We start from the raw sequence: 12,212 nt of genomic DNA, 5'->3' as shown, positions 1-12,212 counted from the left end.
CTCCAAGGATGAGGTTCAAAGAGAACAAACAGCTACTTTCCATAGCAAACTATTTTCCCAAACAGATTTTAGCAGTTGAATATATTTATTCTGCATTCATTTTTCCCCTGCCAGTAACAATTCCAATTTTAAAAAAAAACATATTAAAGAGATTATAGCTTAACTAGCTCTTAGAACAAATATACAGTTAAATTATTACTTTAACAGTGAACTGATTTACACAGAATTCAGGGTTTACTCTCCCTCCCTTCCCCGTGAGCAATCAGCAAGTTTACCTTTGTTAGATCCATTCCTAATCTAACTTGTGACAATAGATGCATAATAACACTCTTATGTTCTTCCACTGATTCTCCTTCCCCATCATCATCTCGATCATCAGGAGGATCGAAGAGATCTAGAAAGACCAAATTGCTTTTGTTTTTCTCTAAACCTTCAAAGACAGACTGTATTTAATTAGCATATATATTAGCTGTCAAAAAGGTCTTATTTATAAAACTAAGGTTTTTAAATCCTACAATTCAACAATCTTCCACTAACAAAGAAACAGTAGATAAACCATTTTCCGTAAGTACCTTGGTTTTTTTTTATATATATATACATATATATGATCATACATGTATTGACACAGTATACATGCAGATTAACAATCAAGAGCTCCTTACTGAAAGTTCATGCAGTTCACTTACCAGCATCATTTGTCCCATTAGACATGGAAGAATTGAGGGACTCTGTGGTATCCGGACGTTTCAGACTACTTCCTGTGCTGCTCCGAGTCAGGACTGCAGCAGACCCTGAAGAACTGAAAAAGAGTAATAAATTCTCACAATTCACAATGAACTCATTCAGACCAAATTATTATAATTTGATATACATAGACAAGGAGTTTACTGATAGACATTAACATTGTGCTGCACACTAATTAACAGAAAACTTAAAATGGACTGTAGCAGAACGAATGGGAAAGCCTGCATTCTAAGATAATAACAGCTGAAGGCATAAACAGCTGACTAATTCCTCTTTGAGATGTGTAGCATCTCTTAAAAGTAATTTTCCGATTCATAAAAAAAAAAGAAGAGTAAATAGAGATTTTGGGGAAAGGCAGTCAACTTCAAAAATTTCTTTTAGAAAATGTGAGAGGAAATTGGCTATTTACCAGAGGCTGCAACAAATGCATGTGAAATACGCCATGGTCTCAGATTATATCTTGAGCTGGTGGCTTCCCAAATTTGGTTTATGTTAGAGTTATATATATATATATATACCTATACCTGATGGAATGGGAAGGAGCAGAGGAGGAAACTGCACCCCTCACAGACGACTGTGCTGGGGAAGGGGGTAATCTTACTCTGTTACACAGAGTGGCTTATTTGCCTCCCCCGCCTTTTTTTTTTTTTTTTTTTTAAAGCCAATGTGGCTTATTCGCTTATTTAGCTTAACTAACTTCTACAAACAGACAAGACATGCCCTTGTAGATAAAAATTGTATTCAGCAAGCACTGCATACTTTCAGCTACTTACTCCATACATCGCTTTGGGGAAGAACTGCTCTGATAGAATTCATCAGCATCATAGAACTCATCCTCACTGCTTGAGTAAGAAAAATCTGGGACTGTATTTGGAGACAGGTTGACATGGCTTGGTGAGGTGAGACTGCTGCTAGGTGCTGATGGCCCACTTCCTATGGAGTATCAAAAGTTACAGACTTAATAGAAACAAACAAATTATTTCAAAATCCACCGGTTCTAACTTATAAGTAGGATTGTTCAAATCAATAAAGACTAATGCGAACTCAGAAGGTATATCTTACAAAATTAGAAGCAATAATTAGTCAGGTTCATACAGAGTTTCATTTAACAGATAACAAAAGAAAGATCACAAGGAAAAAATCAAGAACACAGAACAATCGTAAAGTATAAGGACACGTTTTTCCCCCGAAGTTGTTGATTAAAGGCAAAACAACAATACTGAAAACTTGTATAGATTCATAGCATGACTTATGTTGGAAATGATCTTTGGAAGTCATCTGGTATACTCCCCATTCAAGGCCCAGACAACTTCAAAATTAGACCAGTTTGTTCAAGATCACATCTAGTCAGGTTTTAAATATCTCTCAAGATGAAGATTCCATAATCTTTCTGGAGTACTGTTGTGGTTTAAGCTCAGTCGGCAACTGAGTACCACACAGCTGCTCGCTCACTCCTTCCCCCCCACCCCAGCCCCCGGTGGGATGGGGGAGAGAATTGGAAGAGTAGAAGTGAGAAAAACTCATGGGTTGAGATAAAAACAGTTTAATAATTGAAATAAAATAACAATAATAATAATGCACAAAGTAAGTGATGCACAGTGCAATTGCTCACCACCCGCCAACCGATGCCCAGCCAGTCCCCAAGCAGCAGCCCCCCTGGCCAGCTTTCCCCAGTTTATGTACTGAGCATGACATCACATGGTATGGAATGTTTCTTTGGCCAGTTTGGCTGTGCCCCCTCCCAGCTTCTCATGCGCCTGCAGCCGTCTCAGTCAGTAGAGCATGGGAAGCTAAAACGTCCTTGACTAGTGTAAGCATTACCCAGCAACAACTAAAACATCGGTGCGTTATCAACTTTGTTCCCATCCTAAATCCAAAACACAGCACTGTACCAGCTACTAGGAAGAAAATTAACTCTATTCCTGCCGAAACCAGGACAGGAACCTATTCCAAAGTTTGAACCACCTCATTATAAAACCAAAACATTTTCTAATACCTACTTGGAATTTCCTTTCTTACAACTTGTGTTGATTGCCTCATCCTTTTGCTGTGCATCTCCAAGAGGAGCCCAGTTTATCTTCTTTATACCCTCCCAACAGCTGACAGAAGACAGCAGTAACATACCTCTTCAGCTTGATCTTTCTAAGGCTGAACAACCCCGTTCTGTCAGCCTCTAAGAACATCATGGGCCTCAGCTTCCTAAACTTGCTGCTCCATGTCTTTGTACTGTGGAACCCAAAACTATACATGCTACTCAAGATGTGGTCTCACAGATCCCAAGTAGAAAGGAACAATCACTTCTCTTAATCTGCACTTTACACACTCACTAATCCAACCTGGTATACAGCAAAACCTTCAGCACCACAAGGGCACACTGCTGACTCATGTTCCACTTGTTGCTCACCAGGACTCCTGGCTCCTCTTCTGCCAAGCTGCAGATAACCCCATGCAACAGGGCAGGCTGAGGGCTATGCCCATCGTAGGTAGGTGGAGGACTTTGCATTCGCCTTCATCAAACTTGCTGAGGTTTCTGTCAGTCCACTTCCCCAGCCATTCACAGCCCCTCTGAATGGCAGCCCTGTCCTATCCATTGTTCTCCCCAGTTTGGCAAGGTCCATGTCTAGGTTATCTGAGATGTTAAGCAGTACTGGACTCGGTATCAACCCCTGAGAAACACCAGTAGTCACTTGGTTGCCATTTGAACCTCATGCAACTGGGTGCAAGCCTTGGGCCTGGCAGTTTTCACTCAACTTGTATTCTACTTACCCAAACATCTTTTTCCAATTTAGCTACAAATATATTTGTCACAAAATCTAATGAATACAGTTTCTAAATTGGATTACATTAATCCAGTCTCACCACTAACTCACTGTTTTTCAAGAGAGTCATAGCAATAAAGACAAACCAGGTTAATACTGACATAGACGTTTTGTGGAAGCCTAAGTCACAACAGAGGTTATTAAGCAAGCTAAGGTATTTACACAAACAACAATCATCAGAAACTAACTAGAAGATGAGATGCATAGAGTAAGACTTAAAAAAAAAAGGAACTTTCTGGCAGGAGAAAAAGCCAGCAGTTGTATCCTTCATTTTTCAGATTGGGGCAAATACTATTTAACACATGGATTAGTGTTCGGGGGGGGGAAGGATTAGTGTTCGGGGGAGGAAGGGTAATGATAAAGTAACAACAAATCATTTACACACAAGCTTAGAAAAAAAACTTGGGAGGGAACTGAGAGAGTTTTAGCATGATTGGACAATATAATCAATACAACTGATCAGGAAGTAACAGTCAATGTAGACAGATAATTAAAAAATATGTTAAGTATGTAGCTATGGTTTAAAAAAAAAAACCTTAACAGTATTATGGGAATTGTAAACAGATAATTATAGCAACTTCATATATATTATAGCAACTTTTGCTTCGAAGCATCTATTGTAGTTTTAAAAAGCCCAATAAATGCTATTATTTAAGGGGGAGAGGACGGAATCAACGAATTAAAGAACCCAAAGGCCACACACGATGTATTAACTGCAAAGTTCTTGTGCCAATTACTGCAAGATTGCAATGATGGAGACAAGAAAGCAAGCTGGTAATACTCCTATGTATTATGTATACATGGGTGGAAGAAAGAGGAGAATAATTGATTTTAACACAACACTGAAATATGTGTTGATTAAAAGCAAGATGTAGGCTAATACAATGTTGTTTTAATAGCTAATTACATTAGGTTACAGACAATATATATTCAAGTTTTGTTTCTTGTACTTTAATAAGACAGTTACATAGAACTGTACCTGTACTATTTGGTGTTGGAGTCTGATTTCCAAGCGATGCTACTACAGGTCCCACTGGCAAAGATGAGGGTCGCTGCTCTGACTTGCACAACTGAGCAGGTTCTAGGGGATATTTTGTTATGTTAAACCCAAAATTCACATTTAAATATGAGAATTATACTTTTGTTGGGAAGGAGATTCCACATTATTTCACCTCACCTTCAAAAATGAAATCCTTTTCTATAGAAGCCATTCAGACAGAAAAACATGTTTCCGCCACTGTTATCTAGCTCTTTATTACTAAGCAAAGATGGCATTTTAAAACATTGCAGTTATTTAGCTAGAAAGCATCTGTCTCTTCTGAAAATTATAGTTTCATTTATTTTAAGAAAGTATATTAGAAATGCAAGCTAGTAACTTAGAGCAAGTAAAATATATCAGCTTATTCACAGAACTAGTGGCAGATTTGCCTGATGGCTGAGGAAGCTCCATGCCTCCCACTCCTTTCCCTTCTTTTGCACCACTGTAGTGAGTGTGCACCACTAAGTGCAGCGTGCACCTGTATTGCATATGTGACACAGAAGCTATCCACCATTATGCAGCCCCTCTATCTAGATTGCAGTTGCATCCTGCTTTGCTCATGAATATTCCTACTGAAGTTCTTTCTGTACACCCTACCTGGAGGTATAACCGCTTGGGAAGGCATTGTGCTGATCACTGGCTGTTCCAAAGGACTGGGCTGATATACTGCGTCAACCGGGTTTATAGTGCTCTGAGACAAAAGAAAGAAAAGCACATTTTTTCTCAATTAAAAAAAAATTATAATAAAGCATTGATAGCAAGAACATTGTGAGCACAAGAAATGCCCAAATGCAAGATAGCAAATTCCTGAGAGAGAAAGTAAAACACAAATTGACAGTTGAAGACATGAGAAATACTTTCAAAGTGGTAATACTTTAATTCTTTACAGAGATTTTACACTAAACTGAATTTGCTACAGATTTGAATTGTCCTATAAAGAATTCTTATTTCAAGTTCTAGCTTCCAGTATTCCTTCCAATGTTAGTTAATAAATATTGCATGCAAAGAGTGGGAAGTTAGACGTAAATTATCTGGCAAAAATTAGGATAGGTAATCTGTATTTTTTAAAACCTTTTTTTTTTTCAAAAATTAATTTGTCCAGACCATAGTAAATCAACTCATAAATTAAAACAAGAATCATCAGCATGCTTACAGCCATGACGTGGCTTTGTTGCCAAAACTCTTTTCAATGCAAGCTGACAGTTTTCAGTGCATCTCCAGTAGAGGACATTTCAATCTACTTATGAACATGGGCACTTTGAAAGTGAAGCACCAATTCAACTCAACACTCACAAAAGTCACTGACTTCAGTGTATGTTCTTGGCTTTTATACAACAAGCCTCTTGGAAATCTAAATTGCAATGTCTTTTAATCCAAACTAGCACGATTTTGCCTTGCTTCACTGGCCTGTAGTTTTGTTACCATCTACGCATTGTTTTTTATATATGTTTACATACAACAACAAGAACTTCTACCTTGTTCTGGGTTGTTAATTGGATAAAAGGCACGTAAAACCCTTTTCCGAACATCTTGCAATTTAAAACCATTGATCTAGGTCAGAACTGTGAAAATCTTTGCCTCAATTTGCTAGGAAGTCTTGCTACTGTGCTTAAGTTTAAGAATATCAACCACAGAAAGGTCATACAATACCGAGTTCTACTTTGAAAAAAAGTTCTGCTTTTAAAAAGGGTACATGAGCTTTGCCTTTAAATTTAGTCAGTACATTTATTCCTATCCTCTTTTTAGATCAATATTTAAAACAGAAGAGAGTCTCCAACTGTTCTTCCCTCCTTTTAGTCTATTAATTTCTATTTGCATGCAGATTGAGGGAAACAGGGTCATTTTAACCTTCCTCCTCCCATTTTCCTACAAAAGGAAGACTTCTTTCTTGCCTCCTTTCCTGGTTAACTGTAATTCTGAACTTTATCCTACATTAAAAAAAAAATATCAGTGAAGCATTAAAGATTTTTATTATTTTTTTATAGCACAGGATTTATTTAATTGAAAACAAAACTATTATTCCCTGTTTATCTTTAAAAAAAATCTCAAGTTTTAAAAGGAAAAAAAGCATTAAATTGCTTTCTACATTTTTGTTGGTGTTACTAACTAGTATACAAATAAATAATCCAGTGCATATACTGTTACTCCACTGTATTCCAGCATAAAATCAACGTCCCTTATACATTACTTCAACCGTTTGTGCAATTATGCATGCAACACAGGTAGGTCCCTGTCCCACATATTTCAGTTTAAAATCATGATCCCATTTTCAGAGTTAAGAAACTTAAAAATCAAGATGGTCCTATGATACACAGGATGCTTTTGCTATCTCTATCTCCCCTGCTTTTTAGGGAAACTAGTAATATATATGATACAGAACACTGGTGTGATAAAGGGGGGGGGCGGAAGTAACTTTGATTTTGTATGCAGGCTTGTAACCTTATCCTTAAACAATTCTCCACATCGGAACATGAACTGGAGTTTCTTGTTAGGTATTTTGGGGTTTGCCTTCGTGGTTTAGGAACAGATGAAGGCAGACCTGAAAGTTTCCTACTCTGAGTTTAATAACAACTTAAAAACAACCACACAGAAACAAGACTGTCATCCCACCATGGTGTCAAACTTTGATCATATTCCTGCCTAAGTTTAAAGTGAAATCCTGACCTTTAGCCCAAGCTAATGTTGACCTCAATAGCATCAAAATTTCAGTCTTCACGATCACTGATGCATCAGTTAATATATTCTTACAGAAATACTTTTTTTTCTCCCCAGCATAAGCCATCCCACAGACAATTAGAATAGTGGCTAATCAAATTCAGACTTTAGTAAGTTGTAATATCTATAAGCAATTTCTGAGTTGCAGATCTAATGTGCATACCCCTCTGCCTGTGGTAGTGTCTAGCTGCATAATCTCTCTTTTCCAGGGCACGCAACAGAACCTATTCCAGTACACTAAGACCTGAATTACATGACTCTCCACAGGGTAATCATTTATCTTATTTACAATAAGCACGAAACCAAAATCTGCATGTGCATCTTTACTCCAAAGTTCATACCAGAAAATCATACTGCTAAAGCTGTACATAATGGAAAGACAAAGCAAGCTTGGGAATTGTCAGCTGTAATGAAAACAAACTATGATTTTTAGAGTTATGTTTTACTGAAACCAATCTCCTATTAAAAGTATCTGAAACGTACTCAAGTGACAAAAAGAGAACGAAGAAAGAGAAGTCACACGTGACTGAAACCAAAGATGACAGGTTACATTAAAAATGCAGAAGTTATATTAAAGAAGAAACACTGCTTAAACAGACATAATACAACTTTGCGTCAAATGAGCAGCACTGTAGAAAAGAAACTACTTGAAGCACACAGATAGCTGATCTATTTCATACATAAAGATACTTCAGATGGAACACAAAACTATTTCTATCCCAATAATTTCCCTTTCATCTGTTCACATGGCAGATTTTTATCTAAGTGTTCAGTCGTAACACTGCCATTTAAGACACTCAGTATAAAACTGATCACTGTATTTTCTAAAGGCAAGGGTGTTAGCCAACCTCAGAAGCTAATGACTCAACAGTAATTTTAACAAGACAGTTGAAGCAGTAAATTAGAGAAAAGAAGAAGTATGTTGCAAAATGAGTGGAAATTCAGGTCTCTGCTCACATGTTCTGCAGAAATAAAGGGAGATAAAGATTAGATTTAAACTTACTATAAGTCCATCTGCGTGCTTCTCCTCATTATTTTGGTCCTTAAGGAAAAAATGTTAAAATTATCAACATAACAATCTTGTACGACTTATCAGTTCTGTGTTAAGCGAGAACAGCAAGTTTCTCTCAGGAATGTTTACATTTTCAGCCATAAAGTGTTCCTCATCATGTGATACAGTAACTAAACTTAGAAGAAACAATTCTATACATAGTCACTGCACCTCTGAAGATTACAGTTTTCCAAGGATCTGTCCAGACAAGTTTGAACAATTTTTAAAATATCCTTTCTGCACTGCAGAATACAGTTAAGCTTTACAGTGTAGGTTCTTCCTAAATAATTAAGAGCCCCCCAAAACATGGTCTGCAGCACCAATGAGTTCCTGAAAACCAAAAGACACAAAGTTCTCAGTTTCTGAAGAACTGCAATTAGCATACAAGTCAAGTTTTCTAAAGCACTTTTTGCTTTTGAAAGGCAGAAGTGCCTTTATAAGTTAAAAGTTTTTAACTTTTGCTGCTTGGTATCCGCTAGATTTTAAAATGTTTTTAGATTATTTACAATCTAGGATTTTGGGGGTTTTGCCTAGAAGCATTATGTGGAAGAGCAGGCAATGCATGGAATAAAACCGTCATCAGGGGAAATTACGTTAGCAACAGACAACTTAATGCCAATCTACAGTTAGCATAGTTTTAACACTGTACCAGCAACAGTATAAGTTTTACTGAAAACTAAGCCAAATCTCTTCACTTCTGCTGCAAAGTTCATATTACCAGTATATCAACCCATAACTTTTTTCAGTGGAAGCCTTAAGACCTGTCCGCAGAGTATTTCCCCAGATTTCCAGTTGTCTAAGTTAAGAGGAACAAGAAAAAAAAAAAAAGCTGTAAATAGTATTAAGAAAAAGTTGGCACATACTTATATTTTGATACTTTATACATTCTTCCTTAGCTTATACAGTTGGCGATAGGCTGCTCAAATTTCATGTCTGCTAGTTGACATTTCTTAAGCAAGGCTTTCCATGACAAAAACGACACTAAGGGTAATGAGTTCCATTGGGTTGCAAACTTACAAACAGAGAAGGAGGAGTAACACTGGAGTCCAAATATTTATTTTTTTCCCCAACATACAAAATTTCCGTGTTATGCTGTCATCTCTAAGACCTAAGCACAAAGGTGCTGCATTTGTACTGAAGCTTGCTATCCTATCTCAGTAATGCACAATCAGCAATGTGGCATGTTGATGAGGTAAGGAAGGCAGAAATGCTACAAAACTAGGCAGGCAAGATTGACCAGAAATGATGGCATGAAAAAGGAAAGGCAAAGATGCAAAACTAAATATCTAAATTATAAAAGCTACTTCATAAAACATAAGATATATATATATTTCTAAGACTGTAGTTTACCAGCTCACTGACAGACCACAACATATATTTCACAACACACATCAGCAAAGCTGGACATCTTCAACTGCCATACATGCAAAGGGGACAACACAAGCCAAATACCCCACCTACCCATCCCACTTAGTTTATTTTGATTGCTTTTTGATAAGCGACGTATGTATTATAACATATTCCTCTTTAGCTGGTATTTACTTCATTATTTTGAAAATGCCTTGGGTCACCTCAAGTACAAGTAGCATGATTTACACACTTGATTTACCAGTAAGTTTAATGAAAATTTAACTGTCCAAGTCCTAAGGCAGGTTGCTTTAAGAGCCCATGAAACAGCTCAACTTAATACACAATAAAAATAAAACAAAAAAAAGCCAAAACCACAAAGCCACCAAAAACACAGGTTTGCCTCAATGTACCAAAATCATCTGAATAATAAGTGGCTGTGTGAAACAGAGATATGTTCTGAGTATATAGAGAAGCGATAACAATTTTCAAGGTATGCAAACAACCAAAAGGTAATTGTGAAGTCTGTCTCCTAACGAGAAAGACACTGTAGAAGTAAAAATGGGGGGCAGGGGTGGTGTTAACATGATTTATTTTCAGCAGTGTAAGTCAGCAGCCATACTTGACTTACATTTTTTGGAAAAAAACTTGCAGAATCTTAAAGGTTTCTATACTGGAGAACAGAAAGCTATCAGTCAGACACAATACCTTTTTACATATATAATGCTTCATACACATGCAACTTACAGAACTGTAAAAACAAACCAAGAAAACTGTATTCTTAATTTCCTACAGTAGTGAGAAATCAGGATACCAACAGAGTTTATGGAAAAGGGGGCAGGAGGTGGGAGGGGAACAGAAGTGCCATGTAGTCAAGAAGTATAGTTGCCTAAGATAGAGAGAGGGGAAGAAGACAAAGAGATGAAGCAGAATAAAAGGTCATTAAAATAGCAGGAAGTTTTATAGAGGGTATTTTTCACTATATGTGGATCAACTTCTTCCAATTAGCTATGCATAAACTCCTCATTTAAACCACCTTATCTTCAATAGCTCTACAAGAGTTTTAGATATGGTTTAGCAAAAAAAACCCCCAAAAAACCACACCAACCCCAAAAAAACCACCACCAAACAAAAAACCTCTGCTCCCCAATGGATAAACCCATCTATTTACACTGGTTAATTTTTACTGATACTGAAAGGAGGACTTCAAGGTCTGACTCAGTGTAACAGAAAGCACGTCTTAGCATCTTTGGGGGACCCAAATTCCACCTACCTTTATGCTTATGTGGTAGTTGGAGCAGTAAAACACTGAACCTAATCAAAAATTACTGCAACTGGCACTACAAGTTCAGTTTTGTCCATTATCAGCAAACCACCTAACCAACTTCAAAATATGCTTGCATCAGTGCAAGATAAGCAATCATATTTATCTATCCCCCAATAAACTTACCCATAGCAGAAATGGAATTTGATATTCAATAGAAACAAGAAAGCTAACTCAGCCACCTATTACGAGCTTTGATCAAGAACCTGAAAAGCAGATTATAATTCTGCTCTTTCAGATTTGCTAATGCATAGCAAAGCTTTTTAAAAAAGAGCAAAATTTCATAGGAATCAAACCTCTGTGAAAATAACAACTATTAAATACATTTATATAGTAATTAACAAAAAACGAGCAAGTCATTTGTTGCACACAGTTTCTCCAACAGCTACCGTAATACAGCAAGTCACATATAGCTGTGTAAGAAAACTAGCATACTGCTATCTAATCTATCTACAACTGACTCCACCAAATCCCCAAAGAATGACATATAGCCTACTGGTTTCACTGTACTAAAACAATTCTAGATATACCCAGTACTAACTAACAGCAAATTATTAAGTGCTGACAAGGCTTTTCTTGCTATCGCTACAGCGAAGGATTCAAATAGTATCACTATATGTGAAAGACAGACTGTTCTAGCTCTAGATTCATGTGGCACAAAAATATTTCAGTGTACCCCACTACTTGTAAAATATTTTTGGTTTTGTATAAACCTGTTAACTAACAAAACTTTTCTTCAGAATTTTGAAGCTACTGATATGAATTTGAATTTCACAAAATATGCACTGATCCGTTTAGTGAATGACTTCTGATCCTGCAAGGTTCTAAATACTTCAATTTTCACTGGCCTCAAAATTTTGTACAATGTATCTGGCATCTAGAATGAAGACAAACAGCAGTATTGTATTTGAAAGCCACAAAAAAGAAGTTGATCTAGACTACAGAAAAAAAAATTGAAGAGCCTATGCTTATTTCTGAATAAGTCAGAACGTGTTCTGATTAAATTCAGCCTTAAATTCTGAAATTACCATAAATTAATTTCTTTGCAAAACACTGTCTTCCTTCACTTTGGTCGCAAGATATAAATCAGCAGCTCATAATTAACATATCCTAAATACAGTACGTGAAGGCCTGTAAGAGCAGAACTTGACAAAAAAAATCCAAATCTCACTA

The 12,212-nt window shown here is 36.7% G+C and overlaps 1 protein-coding gene across 2 annotated transcripts in view; it reads right to left on the bottom strand.

Annotated features, from left to right (window-relative positions):
- Nucleotides 1-12,212, bottom strand: part of OSBPL9 (oxysterol binding protein-like 9) — a 56,434-nt gene that overhangs the window by 7,498 nt on the left and 36,724 nt on the right. The window contains exons 8-13 of one of the 2 annotated variants that reach the window (XM_009318722.1): nt 8,321-8,359; nt 5,200-5,293; nt 4,543-4,644; nt 1,518-1,677; nt 687-799; nt 276-394 (exon numbers count right to left, since the gene is read on the bottom strand). In XM_009318722.1, the coding sequence (XP_009316997.1) occupies nt 276-394; nt 687-799; nt 1,518-1,677; nt 4,543-4,644; nt 5,200-5,293; nt 8,321-8,359 (627 nt within the window). The remainder of the gene's footprint in view (nt 1-275; nt 395-686; nt 800-1,517; nt 1,678-4,542; nt 4,645-5,199; nt 5,294-8,320; nt 8,360-12,212) is intronic. The other variant, XM_009318723.1, reaches the window with a different exon arrangement.

This window comes from Pygoscelis adeliae, unplaced genomic scaffold, assembly GCF_000699105.1.
Source record: "Pygoscelis adeliae isolate BGI_AS28 unplaced genomic scaffold, ASM69910v1 Scaffold82, whole genome shotgun sequence".
In the NCBI taxonomy this organism is placed as follows: domain Eukaryota; kingdom Metazoa; phylum Chordata; class Aves; order Sphenisciformes; family Spheniscidae; genus Pygoscelis; species Pygoscelis adeliae.
The sequence above is the reverse complement of the archived record's forward strand: the minus strand, read 5'-3'. Positions and strand labels throughout refer to the sequence as shown.